Source organism: Synchytrium microbalum (assembly GCF_006535985.1).
Source record: "Synchytrium microbalum strain JEL517 chromosome Unknown SmJEL517_scf0049, whole genome shotgun sequence".
Lineage (NCBI taxonomy): Eukaryota > Fungi > Chytridiomycota > Chytridiomycetes > Synchytriales > Synchytriaceae > Synchytrium > Synchytrium microbalum.
In genome coordinates, this window is record NW_022158398.1 from 36,236 (window position 1) to 59,919 (window position 23,684).

Here is a 23,684-nt window from a genome sequence, read left to right on the forward strand (position 1 = left end):
TTTGACTGTCTGGTACATCAGAGGCTCTCAATTAACGCATTTTTTGGTCAGGTTGTTCTTAACGTGATTTTCGTTGGATATTCAGCAATATGTAACAAACTTCAGAATGTACTTGTAAATAAATCCTCCATTCCCCATTGTTTCGCTAGATAACATTCCATGACGCGACCAGTCTTTGGACTAGTCAACGACTTTGACTCACTTTTGGAAGACGACTGAACTTGAAATTTTGTTGAGGACTGTTCTGCAACGGATCAGATAGATCAGCTCACTGTATCAAGTAGCATGGGAGGACACGCTCTAACAGAGATATCCACAGAGAGACTTCCTCGAAAGGAATACTTGGAACTGGAAGCCAAAGTCGTGAAACTGTGCAAACAAGTTTATGAATATGTGCAGGTTCCACGATACGTGGACGCCAAGGCCGATTTCGGCGATCTGGACCTCGTAGTGTATAATCCGATAGTTGAATCACCTATAACCGAACTTGCAGAACTGGTGAAATCAAAACAAGTGGTTAGATCAGGCAAGAACGCATCCATGGAATGTGATTCCTTTCAAGTTGACATTATAACGTGTGAGAGTCTAGAGCAGTTTGAATATCTTGTGAGGATGTTGTCGTTTGGTGATTTGGGCAAGGTGAGCGTCATGTCAATCCAGCTAGGTGCTTGTGTTTTGGTTGGATCGTCTTTGGATCAAAATGACATTGATTGCTATCAGAACATCATTTCTGACTAGCTTTTCTCCCATGTAGATATCCGGTATCATGAGCAGATGGATTGGTGACTTCAAATTCTCCAGTGATGGACTCTTTTACAACCTCGTCACCACATCGCATTCCGAATACGTGCCATTCACAGAAGGATCAGGAATACTCTCTCACGCTGACGCAATATCATTCTTGGGATTTGACGCTGAGAGATTCGGCGCCGGATTTGTCTCTGAGCAGGACGTGTTCGAGTATATCATCACATCAAAGTACCATAGTTTCAGCATGTGGAAGGGCCTAGATGAAGTAAAAAACGGATATGAACGTAAACAGATGCAGAAGAGGGGTATGTGGGCACGTTTCTTGGAGTATGTGGCCACCATAACAGACAATCTTGAGGACAACGAAGAGGCTGAACGTATTCGGCATGAATATCATCATCAATGTGCATTCCAGCAATATCCGAGTCTGGCTACTCGAGTAGATGCTATAACGAAACGAGTCGAGTTAGAGAGACGTGTCAAGGGGAAATTTAATGGGGGGAATGTTGGAGAGTGGACTGGTTTGACGGGGAAGGCTTTAGGTGAATTCATGAAACGGGTTAAGGAGGTTGTTGTGGATGGTGCTGGAGCAGGTACGTTCTTGACGAGAGTTGATGAGATGGATTTAGATGCGTTGAGGCAGCTTGTTGTGAGGATACATAAGAACTCGTAGAGTAGTGGTGTTGTAGACAGTAGTAAATTATATTCTATATATATATAATTACATTAGGCTCTATTTATGAGTGGCTCTCTACCGATCATCAGGCCAGAAGGGTCAGAATGACAATGTTGCACACCGTCAGACTTATGAATGCTAAAGCGTATTGAACCAGGATTACAGCGGCGATCTAGCAGGGAATAGCATGAATAATTGATGCAATAGTTGAAATCTCATGTTGATCTCACCTCATCAGCACTTCCATCAGGAGACTAAACAATTGCAAACTGATCAGAAGACCATTTTGAAGTGGTGTAATAACCGCAACATCTTACCCATATCTGAGTCAAGAAGACAGCACTACCAGCTGTTGGAACACAGCACTGAAACATTACTATTTTGAAATTGTTGCAAATAAAACTGGTTGTTAACTTTGAATCTATCGACCAAACATTGTGGACCAATCACATAAACACAAACAAAACTCACAAATGAATCGATATATCTTGTTGGAGGGATCAACCCATCCAAAATGATACGTCACTAACTGACACAGCGATATGGCTATTATTGGTAGTATGACCAGTCTTGATGCAGCAATAGACAAGAGGAGCCGTGCAGGTGGTAGTGATTGTACTTTAAGTCTTCCAATTGCTGCACCCATGTTGAGAAGACCCATTGGAACTGCTGCCGCACCAATATATGTGAATGTGTCTTGAATGACTAATGTTTGAAGGGAAGGATAGTTAGAAAATCAACAACAAAGCGCAGGTCCTAAAGCATGAAGTACCACGGAGCGGCGGCTCTTGATCTGGAGCGGGTGTAGCATATATATCCGACGGCACCAGCAAGTTCTTTATAGCTGGTATCTGACTGATAACCAACGCCATTATGATGCTGACATTAGCCATATTGGTCAACCCTGCAAAGAAATAAGTTACGAAACTCGGTGGATGTGCTATATGTTTCAGCATGGGTTTGTTTTCAGCATAAATGACAAACTTTTGCCATTCTTCTTCTATTTTGCCCTGTACTGCATATATAGGTCTAAACAACCAGAATGGCTGCTTTGTGGGTATAAGTGTTGGTTGTGTTTCGACAGATATCTTCTTCTTTACTGATGCAGCTCGTGATATTATAGCTCCTGTATTCGAGTTCTGTCTACTGCTTATCCCTAAATCACCGACCTCTTCCGGATCACTTGTGATGTGACTTGCATCCAATAAATTATGTTGCTCTTCGTTATTCTCCTCATCGTCATTACGATGCGTAGACGACGGTCTGGGAAGTGAAGGTGGCATGGGTGCAAACGAAATCGAAGCTGCCCGAGCTTCATGGAAGCTCCTTACACTAGCTGTACTCGGTCTACGATTCCTCAGACTTGGGTGTGGACTGGAGGCTTGAGTTACGTGTCCTTCGCCCATTGCCAGTAAACTGGTTGTTGAGGCCACCGTTGATAATATAGCCTCGGGCGTCTGTGTTGAGTCGTCTATGTCGGTACTGTGGTTGTTGGGTTCTACTTTGACGAGCACAGGTGGTTCTTCGGCTGGCTCGTTATCTGTAAAGTCACGGCCAATATACATGTAGCAGAATGAGAAAAAGATCAGGTTTACAATCACTTGGTAGGCGGACACCAGAGCTTGGCCGTAGACTGCGTCGTTGCCAAATGGAGGGTAGTTTCCCAATGATCCAACCACTAGCAACCACCTTTAGCAAACAGCCATCGTTGAATAAGGAGAGCAACACTTACCGGCAAGCGATATATCACCCCAATTCCCCATCATAGTAGCCATAACAGATCCATTCCTAAACTTTTGTGGCGGATTACAGAATGCTCGTACCAGCAACCCAAGACCTAGACCTAATGCGAATAGCACCAGTTCCCAGATAAACATGAACCCCAAAGCTTGGAGTGTAGAACTGTCGATTGCGGAAATGATCTTGCTCATGAATACACAGGGATAGAGGACAGTTACTAGCACCTGAGCAATCGTTTTAGATCCAGACGAGCTTAGTTTGCCTTTGGTGATGATGAAACGAGGTTAGGACAGCACGACTTGAATGTTTGAAGGTTTGCAATTTTCAACACCACACATCGGCTAAACACTTGGAAACATACCTACACGAGCCAGTATAAATCCAAATCCCATATTGATGACTATTAAGAAGTGTAGTTTTAGCGAGAGATTCGTCCAAATGTCAACCAACCAAAACACCAAAAAACTGACAGATCTTGACGAACGGTCTTGCCGAACTCCATATTAGCAGCCACGACAGCACCATCTTTCAGGACGCCTGGTTCAAGGCAAGGTAACGCTGCACTTCGTCCTCAACCAACTTGCAAAAAAATAATCGTCACGACGAATTTTCGAACGTACTGAACAAAGCCATTACATCTTATATCGGTCGCTCATTTTGCACGGTAAAACTCGAGTTATAGGAGATTTTATTTCGTTGCTGAAGGTTCCCTTACGCCTCTTCATTTGTGTCCCTTCCCTTGTCTTCTCTATTGACTTTTGGTTGATTTATCTGTGTACTGTGTTTTCGTTTTCCCAACTCTTTAAACTTAGTTGACTTTGGATGCAGTAGTCTTCTCATTCATGAGCTTGTTGCTCAGTTTAGCTAAAAGGTTGGATTGGTTGGCATCTTTCCGAGAAAAGAAACAGCACATCTCCAAATATGGCGGGATTCAAAATAGTACATACCAGCAGATTCCTGCCTGCAAGTTTCCATGTTTGGGCATCTGTGGGCTTCCACCTGAAAAAAATATGGTCAAGTTAGCTCCGTTTTAATAGTGGAAACGGACACGATAAACAACATACATGACGATGTTTCGAACAAAACTTGTCATTACAGTATCGACATAATCCAACAACGATACTCCTAAAATAGTTGAAAATATATCTTGGTTATTTCCGTCACCAAGTGAAAAGATAACATCCACACAAGACCCACCTTTTCTCAGTGCAGCCGTTTATAGGACACAAGTTCGCGGCTTTCTTCGATGGGGTAGCTGCAGCTGAAGTAGAGGAAACGGTAGTGGTAGTAGTGTTTGAGGCGTCCATTGCTTTATTTGGCGGGTTTGGTATGGATATTTAAAAGTTATCTGGATTTGCGTAACTAGACTACTACCGACTACTCGTTCGTTTGTTGTTGGTCAGATGATGTTGGAATGTGACGAGGGATGTGAAGACGTTAAAAAGGCTTCTTGATATATCTTGGGGTTTGTGGGATTTCAAATGTCTCATGACTGTGATCAGCGCAGTAGGAGGAACTTAGAAACCGGTCTAGAACCCTCGCGTTTATTTTCGCTGTAGCCTGCTGAAGGTTTGGAGTAGGACCCGTAGTAGAAAAGTCATTTATAAATTGTCTATGGTGGTATTGTGCTTGTTTTTTTCAAAGACTACATATTTTTTTACAGAGTTTAAGCATCTAGACAGAGCGAAAAAAAATCAGTACAGAAATATCATAGCAATCAATGAAGCACTAAACCTACATTGCAAATCCCATGAACTCATCCATTTACGAGTTCTCAAGACTTCTACAGACGGGAACCCTGTTCCGTACGTCAATGGCGAAAAGTAATAAAACCCACCAATATATAGGACTGTCAAGATAGTCAAGAATCCCCAATACACAGGTCCACCAGATCCTGTCAACCATTGAGCTATGGGCACTCTCATGGTCCAACTATTATATGGACCCCATCCACCGCCAACACCGCCAGGTATGACTTGTCCATGGTGGGTTTCCGCTACAGTCAATATAGTACCTTCATGTGTCACTCGACCAATAAAGTCAAAGACGATGGCGGTATTCAATACAGAGAATAGCAAGGCTGGTAAATAATGATGCAAGAATAGTTGGCGACCCATCAAAAAGAAGGGCGCCCAATGACAAATCCATGCAATCCACATAAACCCTCCAGCTCGATCCCACCATCTTCTAATTCCAACTCCTAAATCATCTAGTCCACGTCGTAGCAAGATTCGATCTAGGGTATACATGGCGGCATACATTAATACACCAATCACAGTTGTCCACCATACAAATGGATTGCCTAGTAGATATATTTGTCGCCATCCTTCCTTGTTCTCCCAAAAGGATATACCACGTAATACGAATGGCCATGTTATGGGAGTTGACGAGTATGGATGTGAGCCAGTCAATCCAGCATTATGTTGAATCATGAGAGATTGTAACTCAAAGACCTTTTCCAAGAATGACATGCGTGGTGCTTCGTCAACGGGGAACTTGGTTTCGACTTCATCAGGCATTTCCGTTCCTAAGTTCGGTGTTGTAATGAGTTCAAATGAGAATTGGTGTGCGTGCGAAAAATCGCCAACTGACAAAGTTGTACAACAAAGATTTGCTTACCATTTATGATTGTTTCATGAACTACTTCCTCGACATACCAAATGTTTTCCTTTTCAGGCAAATTCTTGTTACCATTCACTTCTTGCTGATTAAACGCCCAGTCAGGCAATTTGCTCTTATAAGTGTGGATAGCAACTTTATGTTCGTGATTCACGAGCCTAAAGAGCCGATTCCTACTTTTCAACTTGGCTCCAATCGGTAAGGCCGTTTCAATAAATTCCACCTTCCAAAGCGTTTCATTAAATCTATCTTTTAGTTCGTCAAGAGGCATGGTGGTCATTTCCATATGTGTGGGTGTTAATGGTGATGCAACGTCGTGGGTAATCAATAGGGTATCGGTCAAGACGTGTAATAGCTGTACTAGATCTCCGTTTCGTACATATCGGATTGGTTTCCCTTCATCATCATTGTTTATAACAGGAACTTTACCATTTGATTGCTCTGCATCAATTGGTAGCATATGCCATATGTTGTTGGTGTCTCGATGTGGATAACCTGTTACTTGCTGACCTTGAGAACTAATCCGGCCATCCTCATATCGTAGTGGATAGTGTTCTGCATGAGAATGAAGAAAACATCCAGTCTCTTTATGGTAGAAGGTTACATTGGATCCATATGGAACATCTTGATATACGGAGAAACGAAAGTCAGCAGTTTCTCGAGAACTAAGAGCAGCCTGAATGACAAACGCTTACTGAAACTACTGGTGGTGACCTCACTCCCACGCAAGTCTTGTTGGAATCGAGTAGTATGGAAGGCATCTCCAGGACCACTTTTGACAAGGATGGCAAAGTGAATCCAAAAGAAGGACAAGTAGATTATAATGGGCAGAACGATCAGACACAAAGCCCGTGCTGCAAAATGTCGGAAGAATTCACGCTATGCGAAAAAATAAATCAATGCCTACCCAGTTTGATTGAATGCATGAAATTCCATTGCCTGTAATCTTACCAGAGGAAGGGCTCGTTGAAAGTCCAACAACCGCCACAAGTCAATCAACGTGGCGATACCTACAACTGCCACCACAAATAATCCAACAAGCTTGATTCCCAATGCTGCAGCTAGTGCCACTCCAGTCATTGATAACCAAAACCACCAGTTCCTAGACCATGCACTACGAAAGTTGTCGAACTTAGATTCGTAAATCGTGGATGAAACGGATCTTTTCTGTCTCATACTTGTGTCGTTCTTTGAAGAAACGGACCCAGGTGTAGCAACACATCACACATGATAATAACAGCATACTATCCAGCAGAATCAGTCGAGATTGTGTAATGAGAGTGTTGTCTAAGCAAACAAAAATTCGTTGATCACAGCAAATGCTTTTCAACCTGATCTCAATTTCAAATCCAAAGCATTTCATACCAAAGACGAGCATCAGACCAGCAAACAGGGCAGCTGGCAAGGAGACATGCATTTCCTTGAGAATCAGAAACGACATGGGTATACATAGAGCTCCACAAGAAGCGGGAAACAGGCGTAATGCGACATAAGGGACATTATTTGCTACATAATCCTCTCCAATGTTTTCAAAGAGATAATGACCATCATAACCGACAAAGAAACCAGTGAGGGCCAACAAGAGTTTGCCCAACGGAGGATGGACATCAAAGAAGTATTGCCTTCGCAAGTAATAGGATGCGAATTTGCCGAAATGGACTTCATCAAACCTATAAGCGAGAAAGTGTTTGGGTGATGTTTTGCCAAGACGATAATGATCGCGACTGCCATGTCACGTACACGACTTGAGCAGGTTCAGATATCCTCCAAACTCGCGTAGCGAAAGCAAGTAAAGTCAGTACGAACGTAGCGACCTTCCATGGTAGTGCGAGTCTCTTTGCATGTTCCCTTCGTCGAGCCACCTCCGGGGCGTTGAAGAATTTCTACCAAAAATGTGATTATGAGTATCTGATCAAACGAGATTGATAAAAGAGAACAGAAAAGAAGATCCTTCACCGATGACACGAGTTCTGGAATTACTCTGAGCCTTTTCTTGATCCATCACATACCTTTGCAATGTCAGATTCTTTACTCTCGTCGTCGAGAAGTGGAGTTCCTGCTCTGTTGTCAGGCGAGCCAGGAGCAGTTCCTTTACGTTTCCTGACTTGGGCAATGTCAATTGGGGGCGGCATGGCAATGGAAACTGATTGCTCCAGCCTATTTGATGTGGACTTCGTTCACTCCTGAATTGTGGGTGTGAACATTGGTAGCATGCAGAGACTCACCGTCTTCTTTCATAGCCGAGGACAGCATCACTCTCGCCACCGCCACTTCTCTCCATATGTCTCTCTTGGAACTCATGTTGGAGCTTTGCTGATCGTGTGAAAACAACATCTCGTCTCATCATTGTGGAGACTAACACCAAACAGAGCAACTGGCAATTGTTAGATTTAATTTAGTCGCAGTAAACAAGTTCTTTTCGATGTGATCGTCTCAAGAACAAAGTCGAGTACAGAAGCACATCTTCAAGTCGAAAACAGAAGACACCGAGACAATCCAAATTGTAGCAAAGATTTGGTTTTATTTTACACCTGCAAAGTGATTTTTACGTTGCTTGCTTTATAATGTGTAGTCGTGGGATCAATCACCAATTGCCATATCGACCATAGTATCCGCGTCCGTATCCTCTACCATATCCACGACCATGGTATCCTCTACCATAATGCCCTCCACCATAGCCACGTCCCCAACCACCATAAGCAGCTTCAAGATCGTCTGCATCTGATTGTTCGTCAGCAGCAGCCGAGAAGTCTTGATCATCGAAAGATTCAGTTGCTGGTGGACCAGAAGCTTCCTTTGTTGGTTGAGGAGTAGGTGCCTCTTTGGTTGGAATAGGTACCACCTAAAGAAACAGAATTGGTCTTGCATGTGAGCGCCACAGCTTTGTTGGAGTGCGTTTCAAGTGGAGTACGAGTGCATTTTGATGTAGACCTTGTGTTGGATTTCAGCTGCAGAAACCTAGTTTAATGATTGCATGTGTTAGAAGCAGTAAAGTGTATGTCTTGATGCGGTCAAATGCACAAGAAATGAAACCTGACAAACTGACAATCCAAGAGCTTAAAACTTACCAAGGCCGCAAAAGCAGTAACCAACAGAGCAATCAAAGTGAAGACCTTCATGTTTCAATACGGAGTTGTTGTGATGGTTGATTTGAGAGTTTGTTTGTCTTTGGGTTTGGACTGTATGATATTGGGACTTTCTGTGGTGGGTGAGTGTGTTTTGTGAAAGAAGAAGTAGAGAAAAAGTTGGGTTTTAAATACACGCTGACCTGTCAAAAGTTGAGGTGATATACAGTTTTACACGTGTTAATCTTCAAAATGTTACTGATTCACTATACTCTCTCAATAGGAGACCCACTTGTCAGTAAACAAGATCGTGCCATGCTAACAAATACTGATCCGCAACCCTTTTGATGATTGAATTGAATGTGTGGCGAATACGAAGCTTGATGGACTCAGAATGCTCGTTGTATGTACTCATCGCAACAAATCGCAATGGGACTCTTGAACCCACCAGCATAGTTGTAAATTTTGCCTATCTTATTTTCAATGGAGAGTGGAAGATTGTTATGTGCTGTAATTCATGGTCACAGTGGTGTTGTGCCCAAATGTCAGGTCGCACTGACACCTCAAAAGCCAAACGAGGCAAGCAAGAACATCTTACTGGAGGCTACGAGAAATGAAGTTCCACAGAAAACTTTCTGAACTGAGTGCAACTCCCCTGAGTCCTTCCCGAGTCTTTACAAGTCCCTCCCTTTCATGTCTTTTCAATTGAACGATATCTCTATCCATATCGCTCAGAAAGACCAGATTGTCGATTTCCAACGTGATGAAATTCAAGCGGTCTCCATGATTGTAAAGTCTTTTCGTGACTGTAACGTCAAATCAAATAGAGTATTACACAAGAATCATCAGGTCGTAAGCCATTTGGTCCTATTGCACAAGGACGCGATTTGGTTTGAAAGACGAGCACAGAAACACTCGTGTTTATTTTGTAAGAGATCATGCAAACAAATTCCTACAATGTGAGCTTTACAACATACATTGTGAGCTTTACAACACCTATCATGGAATCAATACCATTTGCAATATCCACGGTAGTATCCTCCACCACTATGGTAGTATCCCGGCCATATCCACCTCGACCATATCCACCACCATATCTCCGGCCATAGCCAGCATATGCAGCTTCAAGATCGCCTGCATCTGATTGTCCGTCAGCAGCAGAGACGTCTTGATCATCGAAAGATACAGTAGCAGGTGGAGCAAACGTTTCCTTTGTTGGAGCAGGTGCTTTCTTGGTGGGAGTAGGTACCTTCTGAAGTAACAAATATGTTTGGATGTCAGTGACTAGACTTTGATGGAGTGCGTTTCAAGGAGAAAGAGTGCGTCTGGAAGCAAGACCTTGTGTTGGATTTCAGAAGCAGTAACCAACAAAGCAAGCATAGCAAAGACCTTCATGATGCTACATAGAGTTGTATCGATGGTTGTTTATGAGAGTTTGTTTGTCGTTTTGACGGTGTCTTGATGTTTTGTGTTTGCATTGTGTTGTGGAAGAAACTTTGTGGCGCAAAGTGCGTTTTAATGCACTCTCGCCTGTCAAACGATTGAGATGGCTCGTCGATTCACATTCAACCCACGTGGTCGTTGCGAAAACGCTTAACAGAGACACTGTGTTGAGGTACAGATTACTGATTGTTGTATTTAGATTACTGATTGGTGGTGTGCTATGTTATGAGAAACAGCTTAAGTAAAGTGCAAAAAAGTTCGTGTCCTAAGTGAGTCGTGTGTTGAGTAGTTATGGGTTTAGGATTCCTCCAAGTCCACCTGTAATTCTCATCGCCGGTGGGCGCGCCCGGTACCCAGCAATTATGTGTCTGGCTTCGGTCCATGAAGGATCATCAGAAGCGCACAAGTCTAGTGCCCAAAATAAATGAGAAGATAAAGCCTCAATACTGTTGTTGTGGTGAATACTGTGTGTTATGCATGTCTGGGCTTCACCCTCTCCAACAGTGTTGACCAAGACAAACAGTGCGGTAGTGGCGTATAGTATAGCGAATGGGCCTATGTCTCCCAATGGTCTTTGTGGATTGAAGGCAAGACAGTCCCTGATGATGGTGACCACTTGCACGATTCCATCACAGACTCTTCTAACAGCTGGTATATCCTTGTATCGTTGTGTCAGATCAGCAGCAGGTGTGTTTAAGGCAACAATGAAGGCCGGTCGGTGCAGCACAAACCTAAAAGTTCCAAATTCCAGGTCAGAAATGACCTTGGGACATCAGAAATCAAGTCAGGTACAAACCACAGAAGACAAAAATGCAAGTGGACGAGCACCAAGATCCATGGATTCCTATCTGTGTCTACAGGTGAAAATATTCTATATTGACTAATGTCTCGTACTAGAAGAAAAAGTTCACGCGAATTAGTAACATGCGAACTCACAACGACGCAAAACACCAATTCGTACTTGATGGGGGTAGTTGCTGCATAAACTCCACTAGACTGGCAGAAGTAGCTTCCAGCTATGGAGGTCAGTTGTCAGATAAAATTGCCAAAACTCAGGCGACTTACGAATGCTCACGTTTTGATGATAAGACGCCAGCGCTGCATCATGATCAAATTGAAACGTTTGATCTCTACCAATCCCCAGTATTGGCCCTACATTTTCAGAATAAGAATTTGAGAACAGTGTTGACTATTCCAGTACAAAACAAGGAGACGTACATTCTTCACGTGGAAACAACCAAGTATAAACAATCACACGATCCCCAATATGCCACAGGTCGAGCAACATGGTGTATGCATCGCTTGGGACTTGACCAGAAGCGTAATTCATTATCGGGGGCGGTGGAAGCATATCTTGAGTCGTAACAGACTCCCAGACCCAAAGTGGCGCTACAGAGCGAACTCTGCAAGCACTCAGTTCTCCTCCACCGCGAACAAGATAAAAGAATCTACGAGATGAATAACAGTGAGTGAATTTTTTTTGCGTTCATAAATAGTGTTTCATTGTTTACCGATCTCCCAGGTGGACTCCATGCCATACTCTTCTCCGTCTCTCTTTTTCTAGCCATGAAAGCTGCGAGGCCGTGCTTTCAGGTGCGTCTGGATCTACATCCATTCCCATTGATAATGCCTAGATTCAATAGTGTCAGTAATATGCCCTTCTAAATAGCTGTTCAGTGACTCGTTTCTGCTTTGAACCTCGTTGCTCTTAGCTCGCAAAGTTGATCTTCGTACTGTTTATCCTCACTTACCATGCGGAAAGCAATGTCATGATCTTCAGTGGCATTGGAGAAAGGATATTAGTCTAGGAAGATCAGTTTTAGAGCATAGATCATTCACAACTTACAATATATGGCCGGTTGAACTATAATAGACTGTTGTTAGAAACCCGGATCCATAAAAGCACATGCTCACAGACCAAACACCTACTTTCCCCAAAATAATAATATGTAGCCCAACATAACAAGTCTAACGCTTGCACGTTTTCTATAGTATCTATCAAGTTGCTTTGGGCGAGTGTTTTGGCGACATTCCACCAGTGTCTCCCTCGCTCTTTGGGGTTTGCATTCAACGCCGCAATTCTTGCGTGTTTGGAAAATGGAGCTCCATTACATAACAAGGCGGCTCGGAAGAAGGGGTGCCTTCTTGCTGTATACATGATTGTTGGCCTGTGCAGGTACATTCTCTGCATACTGTTGTTTTACGGGTCAGAAACACGCTTGCGTATTTGAGGCCAGGCATGTCACAACTTTTAGTTTACCTGAGACTTTGGGTGTGAATGAGAGATTCAATGACTTCCTCATCATCAAATGTACCATCTGCCAGGTCATTTGAAATGGAATTCAACGATGCCGTGGCAGTAGACTCGAGTGAATTCGATCCCATTACTAGATCAGGCACAGACGGGGTTCGACTTGAGGTTGCTCGGCTCAAATCTACGCGATGCATCAGTTAAAACTGATTATCATGATGCATTCAGCAGATGCGACTATCTGTCTTTACCTCCTTCGGACTTGGTTGGTCTCTCATCAACCAATACGCAAGGTATTCTCATGTCACGACAATATGAACATGATTCATTGGATCCCTCTTCACGGTCACATTTCCTTTTACGCCTAAAGTAAAGGAAATGCTTGTTTAGGATGCGCGTCGGTCATGAATTGGCAAAGAAAATCACGATTCAAGGAAAATGCTTTGCAGTTTCATTGTACAATGAAGAAATATCATTTTCTAAAGATCTTACATGCGGCAAGAATCACAGGCGGTCCTCCGGGGCCCAAAACGTCCGGGCCTATTCGGACTGCTACGAGGCATGCCTGCTATCTGCCCATCAAGGTGAACTTTTTGGACCATGGAATGATAATGCTTTGAACGTTTAACGGCTTTGCTGTAGGGCCTTCTGTGTTTCTGGTTACTTAATCATTTGTCCGCCAAAAGAGAAGGCTGGAGCCTCCAAAAAGTAGAATCATTTATTAGGAGGGAGGACTGCTCCTAGTAGCAAAAGTAGGGAATGGTCGAATTGCTTGCACGGACATTCGGACATTTTATCAATACCACAATTCCACGCCACTTGCCGCAATATACCCATTTTTTGTTTTCAAAACATCGACGGGAATGGAGAATCATGGTAAAGGGCAGAAGAAAATATTTCAGTTCGAGAATTCATTCTCACAACCAAAGTTTCATCATATCTAATCAGGCAGCCTTTCTTGGTGTGTTTTGGCTTTTGTTGTGTCAATGATGAGATCAGTCATAGTCCGAACTCCGGTCACAACACACCCCACATCTCGCAACATAGAATCTTCTATCGGATGAGCGATTTGCATCATGTTGCATATATGTTGGTGGATTCCGGAAGAGCACAACGAGACACCACTTGAAAGGGAGATAATGTATCGTTTCCAGTCCACATTACTTCTGAGGTCGGTCATACATCGATCGGCTGTGGGCTAAATATTTGCTAGCTAAGCAAGATGGTGCTTACACGATATCGGTGTCCTATTGACGAGGGAGAGAGGGGATACTCATTCAGTCAAAATTGGATGAATAAATCTCAAGTTTCGACATGTGGAAGGCATATCTCAATTCTTTGACGGATGTTCGTGTATTTAAAGCGCACCTCTTCTCCCAACAAACGCTCGTTTTTCACACTACTACCACAAACCACAACCTCCACACAATCACCAGCCTGAAAACAAGACAACCCCATTATCAACACAACAAATAAAACAACATTGTATTCAGACATGACGGCCTTCTCTTTGATTGCCTTGCTGATACTGCCGCTACTGTTGCTAAGTTTAGATTCGAATTGGGTCCGTTGACAGTTTCATTGCTTTTGCCTCACATGGGATATAAACCGAAGCATCTAACGCCTATTATCACTAAAGTAGAGTCCTGCAGCTGAAATTCAACAGAATGTCCTCCATTCAAAACGAACTCTTCTTGAAACGCCCTCCATCACAATGTTGTTTCTGACATTGGTCAAAATTACTTGCTTTAGGAGGCACCTGCTCTTCCACCACGTATGAAGGAACCCTCTCCTCCACCACCAGCTACTGAATCCTTCGACGACTAACATGTTTCTGCTGCTGATAAACAATCAGTTGCGGATGACCTTGACAGCTGCATATGGTGGTTGGGGACATGAATACGGATATGGTCCCTATGGTCGAGGATATGGTCGTAAATGGTATTGATTCCAAGATACATGTTGTAAAGCACACAATGTAAGAAATTCTTTGCAAGCTCTTTTGTGAGATACACTCAGATCTTCTGCTCCTGAATTGATTTGTCTTCGTGTGTTGTATTGAATTTTGAAATGACTTTCGTGTCCTGTCGCGTCCTTTCGTGCAAATGTCAATGATTGCTTGGATTCAAGTCGAATACGCTTCGTTGGCTATTAATGTCATTTCATCATTCCGTGAAAGTTGTTCGGGCTGGCTCCACGTTTTTTGTGATCCCTTGCATGAACTCACTTCCAAACTCCTTCGACATACAAAAGCTCATAACCAAAACCAAAAACATACAACTACAAACAATACAAACCAAAACAAACTATCAAAACACACCAAAATGAAGCTCTCAGGAATACTCTCCTTATTCTTGATGGTCTTGATTGCATCCGTATACGCTGAAGAGGTATGTTGGGTTCTTCGCAACAACTTGAATTTGGCTTCACGACTGCATTAAACATGATTTACTGATTCCAATCCATTTATTTGCATAGTCTCAAGCCAATTCTGCAGCCAAGGTACCTTGAACGCGCACTTCTCTTAGACCGATCGCTCATTCACAACAAGGGATCACTTAACGCAACATTCTTCAACAAAACGTAAACCTATCTCTTCAATCATCACTAGGATGCCGCAATGACTGCTGATTCCAATCAAAATGAAGCTGATGCATTGGCAGCAGATGATGATGAAACTGCTCAAGGAGGCAGAGGAGGCAGATACGGAGGAGGTTATGGAGGAGGCAGATACGGCGGCGGCAGATACGGAGGAGGTTATGGAGGAGGCAGATACGGAGGCGGCAGATACGGAGGAGGTTATGGAGGAGGGCGCTATGGTGGAGGGTATGGTCGCGGCAGAATGTGAAAACTGGTCTCCTTTTTGGTCAATCCTTTGCAAAAACTGTGTATTGTGGTAGGTGGTGTAGCATATAGTCACAAATATATAGCTTGAAAAAGGGATGATTGGTTTGCTCAAGAGTTTAAGTAAATGATTTGAGCAGCAAGTAGAGAGGGGAATGAGAGTTTTGACTACATAATGATCGGAATGGTATTGGGAAGAGATAATGCTCACTTTCTCATATTCCTGTGAATGACCTTGTCAAATGAGTAAGAATAGAACACGAGTCACAAATAAACTGTGCCAAATCAGACTATATTATTTGGTTCGCAGAGAGTATACTACAATAAGACGAGTCCATAAGATGCTTTTTACCAGCCACCAACACCACCTATTCAATAGTGCAGCAATTAGGTCTAAGAAGTCAAGTCAACAGACAAAGTCACAAAGTGAGAAAGTTACCCTTGCCAAAGTCGTCAAAACCTGAAAAGTACAGCGATGACAATTCATGATGAGCAAACTGAAATGGTGTAGTGACGAGGCAAGCTTACCTCCGAAGTCTTTCTTATAATAACCACCATAACCTCCGTAGCCGTTCTTGCCACCATAACCACCGTAGCCGCCAGAACCACCATAACCACCTCCATATTTCTTGAATCCACCGCCATAGCCTCCGTCGCCGGCACCATAGCCTCCAAAACCTTTGAAAATGAGTGTTATGAGACAGAGCGTTGACTCGAGAACGACCATGCAAGTGATATCAAATGAAAGCAAAGAGATACCTCCAGCTGCTGCATTAAGATCATCCATTTCAGCAGCGCTCATCCATTGTCCTTCAGAAGGTGGAGCTGGTTGCTCTTGGTGTTCTTGAGTACCAGGTTGACCACGAGGTTGGCCTTCTTGACCGACTGAAGATTGACCCAGTGTGAAAGCGACCAAGCCCATGAAGACGAAGAAGAAGAAAGTCTTGGGAGAAGTCATATCTTGAATGGTATTAGAGTAGTACAGTTGAAGTAAAGAGAGCCAAGTTTGGAGTAAAACCAAAGTCAGTTGATTTGTAGAAGCCAACAAAACTATTAAACAGTGCACTTGAACGATAATGTCCAATTTCGTACCCCAATTTCGTACCTTTTTGTTGAAGAGGTGAGCTTGAATCAGTTCGAGATCAGAGCGTGAGGGATTGTTGTGATTGAAAGAAGGAACCAAAGTCGCCTTTTATGCTTTGAATCGAGTCAAAAATGGTGGGGTATATGACAGGGGTGAGAATGACACGAGGTTTGATGAAGCTTCACATGTGTCAAAACAAACACTCGAATCTGGCGACACATAGACAATTCAGATAATGATGAAGCATCCCGTTTAGGAGGCACAAAGATTCCATTCGGTAGTCGATTTAAAAAAATTCAAACGGAGAAGCAACGTTGAACATGACAGAACATCACGTCGTCTTTTTCATAAGGTTTTTACTCAAGGATGACTTGTTGACCAGGGTCCACGAAAATCAATCCAAACAATCCAAATATGAAAATTTTGCAAGCTCAGCAATAATGTTAGGCCCTTCTGTGTTGGGACTCCAACGTGAGTCATGAATGCATTTTGCTCCAAATGTTGGCAAATTCTCCCCTCCCGCAGACGACGGACGTGTTTCGATTGAAAGCATCGATATGAACCCATGCAATACACGTCTGCCATGTACGGTCCAAGTAAGAAGAATTCTATCTTTCTCCAAGCTCAAGATTTCAAGATCCAAGATAACAGCGACTGGCCTTGCCTCGTGACACCTGTAACAATTGAAAGACAATCTTGGTAAGTTTGAGGAAATGATTATACGTGAATTTTGCAACTGGGCACTACTTGCTTGCGCCTTCTTCAAAGTACTTCGTGCTAACGTCCACACATCATCTTTGAAACTAGACCTTGATGTTGAAAAAGATTCGTCATTTATCGACTCTTGCAGCAATATCACGTACATCTCTGGCAGCAACATCACGTACATCACCATCTTCATCCTACATACACTCTGTAACATCAAGGAATCAACCAACCATGCAGCAGGGAAACGGCTCGCCCTTGCGAAGTCCCAACACTGGATCTGGATATACGTTCGCTCGAAGATCATCATCCAATACACTGTCTCCTTTCAACACACCGGCTCCAACAATGGCAAAGTTGACTACTGACGAACGAACCAAACTGTTGCCATCTTTGTTGGTCCCCCCTCACGGGAACGGATCTTGGTCGATGCTGGCCGATAGGGATGCACTGCATAGGTCTCTCAGGTTTACCAACTTTAATGCTGCGTTTGGATTTATGACTCGAGTTGCGCTGCTTGCTGAAAAGATGGAACATCACCCAGAGGCATGTTTTGGAATCTGTAGTGCTTGAGTTTATGTCATACATGAAAGCTTACCATCCTGTTCACTTTCTAGTGGTCGAATGTATATAATCGTGTTGAAGTGGTGTTGACCAGTCATGATGTCGACGGTATCTCGATGCGAGACATTCAGATGTGTCACTTTATAGATGAGGTGGTGACTCAATGTGGAGGGCACTAGTGCTCTCCATTATACATAAATGTAGTAAAAATCAAATTGCATCGTCAAATGAAGAGGTACTCAAGACAACCAAGCGAGTTTCGTGATGTGGAATGTAGATGTTTATGCCAGGAAAGAAATATGCCAAAAATATTAAAAACAAGTGTGTCCCCTACTTAATACGCATCATGCAGATCTGTATCAACAGTCGAAAATCCTGCTTCATGCAACATTTTCTGTTTCGTATGTTCATTCTTCTTGTTTGCTTCTGTCTCTGCCTTTATGTTCTCCATGACCTCCCTAAATGATATATGCCGTAGCCCAGCAGTAGTGGCATCTTCTCTACTCAGATCCTACCAAAAAACGGGGTTTGAGGAGATACAGCAAAAACCGATATTGATGCCAAAGTCTGCATGTTTACCACTTCTCCCAGCAATACGACGTTTTCACCTCTTATAACATATACTCCTCTTGCTTCATCTCCATAAGCATCAGCAGTGTATGCTCTTTCCACAGTATCCTGCAGCACCAGATTGGCTTTTTAATTTACATGGTTAACATGTCGTCAAAGTTCTGTATCCAACAAGGTAGCACCACAACGTAAAGAGTTGCATACCAAATTGATCGTATGCTCGTAATATTCCATATAATTTTCTACCGTCTCGTAACATGACAAACAGCTTCTCTACACCCAAAAACCAAAAGCAATGTTAGAATTACTGCAATGACGACCAAGACAAAGATGTAAACCGATTTACTGTCAACGCAATCAACCAGACTTGCGGATCCAGGCAAGAAGTTATCCATTCCAAGCTAAAGTACTATGCAAACTGTGCTTTTTCTCCTTGACGACCAAATCGGAACTCTGAATTTGTGAAGAGGAAACAACCACACTCAAAGACAACGCAACAAATTCATTTAACTGGCAATTTATATTACTTGGGACGTATTCAGTTCACACCAGGTAAGATGACACGTTTCCGGCTCGACATCATGCACCTTTTCACTGGCGACCTAGACCTTAGTGTGCTAACTTCAATTTGATATCCACTACAGGCAAAAAATGGCTCCCAAATCCACATCCTCTGCCGTATGCACCAAATCAATCAAGAAAATCGTGTCTTTCCTGCTACTAGCCATCGTCGTAGCCCAGATCATCGTGTTTGGTGGTGGAATCACGTACCTTCCACCATGGAAGACCTTCTATTTCGCTAAAACAGACACTATAACGTATGGTTTATCTGCGTGGTGTCCTGTCGATGGAACTGCACCTGGATTTGCTTCCTTGGATCCCACATACAAGCAACTGCAAGGCACTTGCGTCTCCGTCTTTGGTGGTCCCAGCCATTACGATTATGCTAACGTGGATGCTAGTTCTGGAGGTATGGAAACCCATGTACTGTTGTTTTATGTTTAAGTCTCAAAACTCATTACGAACCCACCTCCTTTGCTTTTTTTAGTCACATTCATCGAGTCAACCACCCTCTTTGTAATACAGCTAGCCTCATTCGCAAGCACCGTAATCAGCACCGCCCACTTCTTCTTAATGGCTCATAAACCAGCGCCACGATCTGTGTGGTTTACCTTTACTGGTCTAGTGCTCCAAACAGCTGCAACTGCAGCATCAGCATTCAACCTCCACAACATCGTACTAGTCCAATCTGGTGTATGGGGTCCGGGAATGTACTTACAAGCTGCTTGTGTCGGTGGCATGCTTTTGGTCGTAGTGTTGACTTATATTGCCAGCATCGCAGCTAGTGATGAATGTCCTCCTTACTCTCGCGGTGGTCGATTCTCGTTTGGAAGACCTACGTTACGAACGGTCTCTGTCAGAGACTCTACAAACACTGTCGTCTAGAAAACACAGATTGCATCCATTTTAAACCCTGTCTTGCATTTTTCATGTCTTAACTGAATCAAATATATTTAATCTCATGCTCAAAAGACAGGCTGGGCTCATACGCATCATTTTAAACAAATGCACACACATACACACACACATGTCAAGCTTGCATGAATACAAGAGGAATCCTTAAATTGTCTATACACACAAATGCAACTATAGTCCTCACTCACTCCAAATTAAAAGTTTCGTATCTTAATACATGATGTCATATGTTCGTGCCAACTTTCTTCAACCACTCCTCGTTATCGTCAGTATTTTCCCAGCGCTGAACATTAGTCCTCAATGTGGTCATCACCTCATCACAAGGTGCAATAGCATGGAAGGCCTCAAACAATGGTGCTACTATGTACTGACAAAATGACAATTGACATCCTTTTACATCAGGGTGATCACGATCCATGTATGCAGATACAGGGAGTCCATGTGCTCGTTCGCGATCTCCTTGGGAAGTGAATTCAGCTGTTATGCGATCTAGCCAGACCATGTATAGTTCGTGTGATTTGGTTGGGTTTGCCACATCTGCGCATTTGATCATACTAGAAAAAAACCAGAGTGTTGAGTGAAATCGATTGTGGTTTCATGTTGTGCAATATTCAGAAGCACCAAGATAACCAAACTATAGCATTTTCATATCTCTTATGAAGTGATGCCTTCATCGTCTCAAAAAAAAAAAGATACGACACGACTCAAAACCATGCTTAACCTACGTCTGAAAAAGTATAATCTTATGTTCCGCCACATTCTTTGGATCAAACTGATCCAGCGATAACGTCTGCACCTTCCATTTACTCAGCAATTCAGAATGTTTGGCTAAATCAGTAGCCAATACCATCTCTACAATCAGACTCTTGGTAGACTCTCGTCTTCTCGGATCCATTGTAGCTAGGAAATCACATTCGGGTATAGCTAAAACTTCCATGCCTGATGCGGCGTGATGAGATTCCAGGATTGACTGATTATTATACCGGATTGCTAGAGGGTGGTTTATAGATGATAGGTACTTGTTTGTCACGCCTGGATGATCGTAGTCGTGTATGGCTGCTGCTACATATATCGACAATAGGTCTAGGTCTGAGAGATGCCGTATTACTTGAGGAAGCATCGTGAGATATTGGATTGTATGTAACACGTCGGCTGCATGTACAGAGTTGTGGACTATGAATTTCGTTGAAAAGAGTTTGGTTAGAAAAGAACAGATTAAGAACAGATTTTGGACACCAGAAAACCAACAGACGCAAAGGGGACGAATGGCGCACTCGCATCCCTACAAAGGGCGTCATGCGTTCTTCTAAACAATTGGAACTACACAGCTGATGTACTTACATGGATGTTCTGCATGGTATCCTTCTTCAATTCTCTTAGCAAAAACCACTGTTGGAGAAAGAAGATGATTGCAGAGTGAGCACAAAAAAGGCGACTCGAGGGTGTTGTAATGCACTTACTGAATACACTAGCATCTAGTCCTAGTCTAACCAGTAGTCCAGACTCGACACAAAGATAATGCAGTAACATTAGCAAGGCATGTCCCTGCGTAAGTTCATTAAACTCAAACATTGGGAAATTATAATCAGACAATCTAGACAGACAAGCCAGTACTTGCGGTGTATACAATTCAGACACTGTTTGTGCCCCTGGTGATGATTTAGTTGGTATATATGGTGTAACTGGTAATGCTATGGTGTTGGGTATGTTTCGAGGCTGTGATAACGGAGACAGGACTTCCAATTTCTTTCGCTGTATATGTATTAGAGATGCTGGTGCTGATCCTCTTCTTAGCGCAGCCTGTGATGATGAAAAGTTTGCTTCGTTCACTACACTTCTTAAAGATCCGGATTCTGCTATTGAGACTAGATCGTCTGTTTCGAAGACAAGCTTGCTGGAGGCACCAACAACTTCGGCCAGCCATTTACGTTGTTCGGCATCATTCTGTTTTGACGCTGCATTCCAATCGGGTAATAACAAGTTGGGCGCATTCAGCCAGCCGAGGATTAATGACAGTGTTCTTATATGCTCCAGCGGTACACTCGGTGCAGCCGATAGAGTGCGAATGGCGTTAATGGCTTTTTCGAGAGGCGAGTCGAATTCGTTCGACTTCAGGGTCATTTGGTTCTGTACATAGCGGAGTTGGGTATCAAGCTTCACAATCTGTCTGTACAGCCTGTTTTCAGATTGGAATCTTTGTCTCGACGACCGCTGCGGGAGAACGTGTCAGCCAAGAGAACAGAAACATTAAGCAATTCAAAACTTGGGAATAAAAACGAAAAACGAATGTGACCTTGAGCTCACCTCCAATTCGTATGACATGAAGAGACACACTATACACGACAGAGCGAGTGCAACGGCGTTAACTATATACAATTGTTGCTATAGGATAGAGATATAGTGTTAGTTTCCAGGTACATGGCTTCATGGCACTAGTTCACCCAGGCGTTTCTTTGCCAAAACTTACCAAGATGGCAGACTGAGAACTATAGTCAATGCCAAACACCGTCCACCACACAACCGAGCAAACGAATACTACAACGGCTGCGACTTGGAAGCGAACCTTCAGGAAGAAAACTGCTCAAATTGGAATTAGTAGATATTCGTGGTAAACGATTGAAATTAGTGGAATCTCTACCTGTTGCGCCAAGCATGACGACGTACATGGCACCAAATCCACCCGCCGTGTACTGATCCATATCCGTCCTATTTAGATGCATCGACAGAGCAATGACGGGCTCAAGACAAATAATATACAGAGCCGAGATATAATGAATAACGACTGCCAGAACACTCTTTGACAATATAAACGTGGATATAATGGCAATCGTGATAGGCAATACGGCTCCAAGAAGTACCGTCAGCAGCTCACTCCTCACGTCATCGTTAGCAGGCGCTAGTGGGAACGCTAGTTCTGTGCATCCCCACACTAGAATCTGACACAGGAGCCCGATAATGGCGTATATCCGCCATGTAGTTAAATTCCTGTCTATAAAGTATCGTTGGTATTTACGTTCCATGTCTGGATCTTCGAACGAGAGGGTTTTGTGAGAGAATGCTCGTGGATCTTGGGCTATTAGGTGGGTGTGATCCACGACTGATCCCGTCATTGGGTCTCGAACGTTGAAGTTGTCATCACTAGTTATAGCAAGAAGCAGAGATTTGAGTAAACAAATGAATAAAATATTCAAATGCGAACGAGCCCTTGTCTTACATGACTTTGCCCTTTCTCTTTGCCAGAGAATGTGAAGTTGGTGATGTATCGAATGTGGTTGGAATATGTCTCCGGGTAATATTGGTTTCGTATGAAGTAGGTTCGGCAAACAGCTTATTTCGTATACTAGTATCGATCAGCGCCTCGTCACTGGCACTGTTGTGATGTTGGTGCCCGTAGATCTTCCTCTTGTGTGAGTTGACGTTGGGAGAGGATGTTGCTGTAGAGCAAGAAGGAGAGCTTGAGTTATCAAGTAGATCTGATCCCAGCTCGACATCTTTATTGCCGTCTGCGGCAAAGGAAACAGTGCGAGAAGCCATTGTAAAGATATTGTCAAATTCTCCTGGTATTTTGGCTCTTGTTGATTTCTGGAGTTGTGAAGCCGGCTAGAGAGAGTAGCTGACTATATCGGGCTGATCATACGTCTATGCAAACAACAAGAAATTGAGAAATCAGAGGTTGGCTAGGAAATCTCTTTGCGTTTCAATGTTTGTTGGTGCTATTGTGTTGTACGGAGAAGTGTACCCAATTCAACTGAAACAAGTGATATCGCACTTACTGATAGCGGACGTCATCTTTGACAGGCGAGTGAAGAACAGCAATAATAGAGGGATGTGCTAACAGCTGTATGATTTCTGCTACTAAATCAAATTTGTTGGAAGTTTCCTAGTTCAAAGCCGGTC

General features: G+C 43.2%; 5 protein-coding genes across 5 annotated transcripts; 1 reads left to right on the top strand and 4 right to left on the bottom strand.

The window, feature by feature from the left end:
* Positions 1 to 1,511: 1,511 nt before the first annotated feature.
* Positions 1,512 to 4,473, bottom strand: SmJEL517_g05405 (uncharacterized protein; the record flags this gene model as incomplete). The annotated part of the gene is made up of 10 exons (XM_031171331.1): positions 1,512 to 1,598; positions 1,657 to 1,680; positions 1,744 to 1,802; positions 1,898 to 2,131; positions 2,199 to 3,104; positions 3,159 to 3,428; positions 3,528 to 3,566; positions 4,114 to 4,165; positions 4,231 to 4,291; positions 4,364 to 4,473. The coding sequence occupies 10 exons, from the start codon at positions 4,471 to 4,473 to the stop codon at positions 1,512 to 1,514; spliced, it is 1,842 nt and encodes a 613-aa protein (XP_031022682.1).
* A 387-nt stretch (positions 4,474 to 4,860) lies between these two features.
* SmJEL517_g05406 (dolichyl-phosphate-mannose---protein mannosyltransferase) lies at positions 4,861 to 8,066 on the bottom strand (the record flags this gene model as incomplete). Its single annotated transcript, XM_031171332.1, has 9 exons — positions 4,861 to 5,693; positions 5,786 to 6,409; positions 6,481 to 6,664; positions 6,737 to 6,899; positions 6,964 to 7,072; positions 7,151 to 7,455; positions 7,526 to 7,668; positions 7,795 to 7,942; positions 8,011 to 8,066. The coding sequence occupies 9 exons, from the start codon at positions 8,064 to 8,066 to the stop codon at positions 4,861 to 4,863; spliced, it is 2,565 nt and encodes an 854-aa protein (XP_031022683.1).
* A 9,219-nt stretch (positions 8,067 to 17,285) lies between these two features.
* Positions 17,286 to 17,750, top strand: SmJEL517_g05407 (uncharacterized protein; the record flags this gene model as incomplete). Its single annotated transcript, XM_031171333.1, has 1 exon — positions 17,286 to 17,750. One exon carries the CDS (start codon positions 17,286 to 17,288, stop codon positions 17,748 to 17,750), a length of 465 nt encoding a protein of 154 aa, XP_031022684.1.
* A 325-nt stretch (positions 17,751 to 18,075) lies between these two features.
* SmJEL517_g05408 (uncharacterized protein) lies at positions 18,076 to 18,706 on the bottom strand (the record flags this gene model as incomplete). Its single annotated transcript, XM_031171334.1, has 4 exons — positions 18,076 to 18,252; positions 18,321 to 18,436; positions 18,516 to 18,584; positions 18,658 to 18,706. The coding sequence occupies 4 exons, from the start codon at positions 18,704 to 18,706 to the stop codon at positions 18,076 to 18,078; spliced, it is 411 nt and encodes a 136-aa protein (XP_031022679.1).
* A 1,304-nt stretch (positions 18,707 to 20,010) lies between these two features.
* SmJEL517_g05409 (uncharacterized protein) lies at positions 20,011 to 23,321 on the bottom strand (the record flags this gene model as incomplete). Its single annotated transcript, XM_031171335.1, has 8 exons — positions 20,011 to 20,341; positions 20,513 to 20,960; positions 21,129 to 21,176; positions 21,248 to 21,998; positions 22,092 to 22,169; positions 22,255 to 22,364; positions 22,426 to 22,925; positions 23,002 to 23,321. 8 exons carry the CDS (start codon positions 23,319 to 23,321, stop codon positions 20,011 to 20,013), a joined length of 2,586 nt encoding a protein of 861 aa, XP_031022680.1.
* Between the last annotated feature and the right edge of the window lie 363 nt (positions 23,322 to 23,684).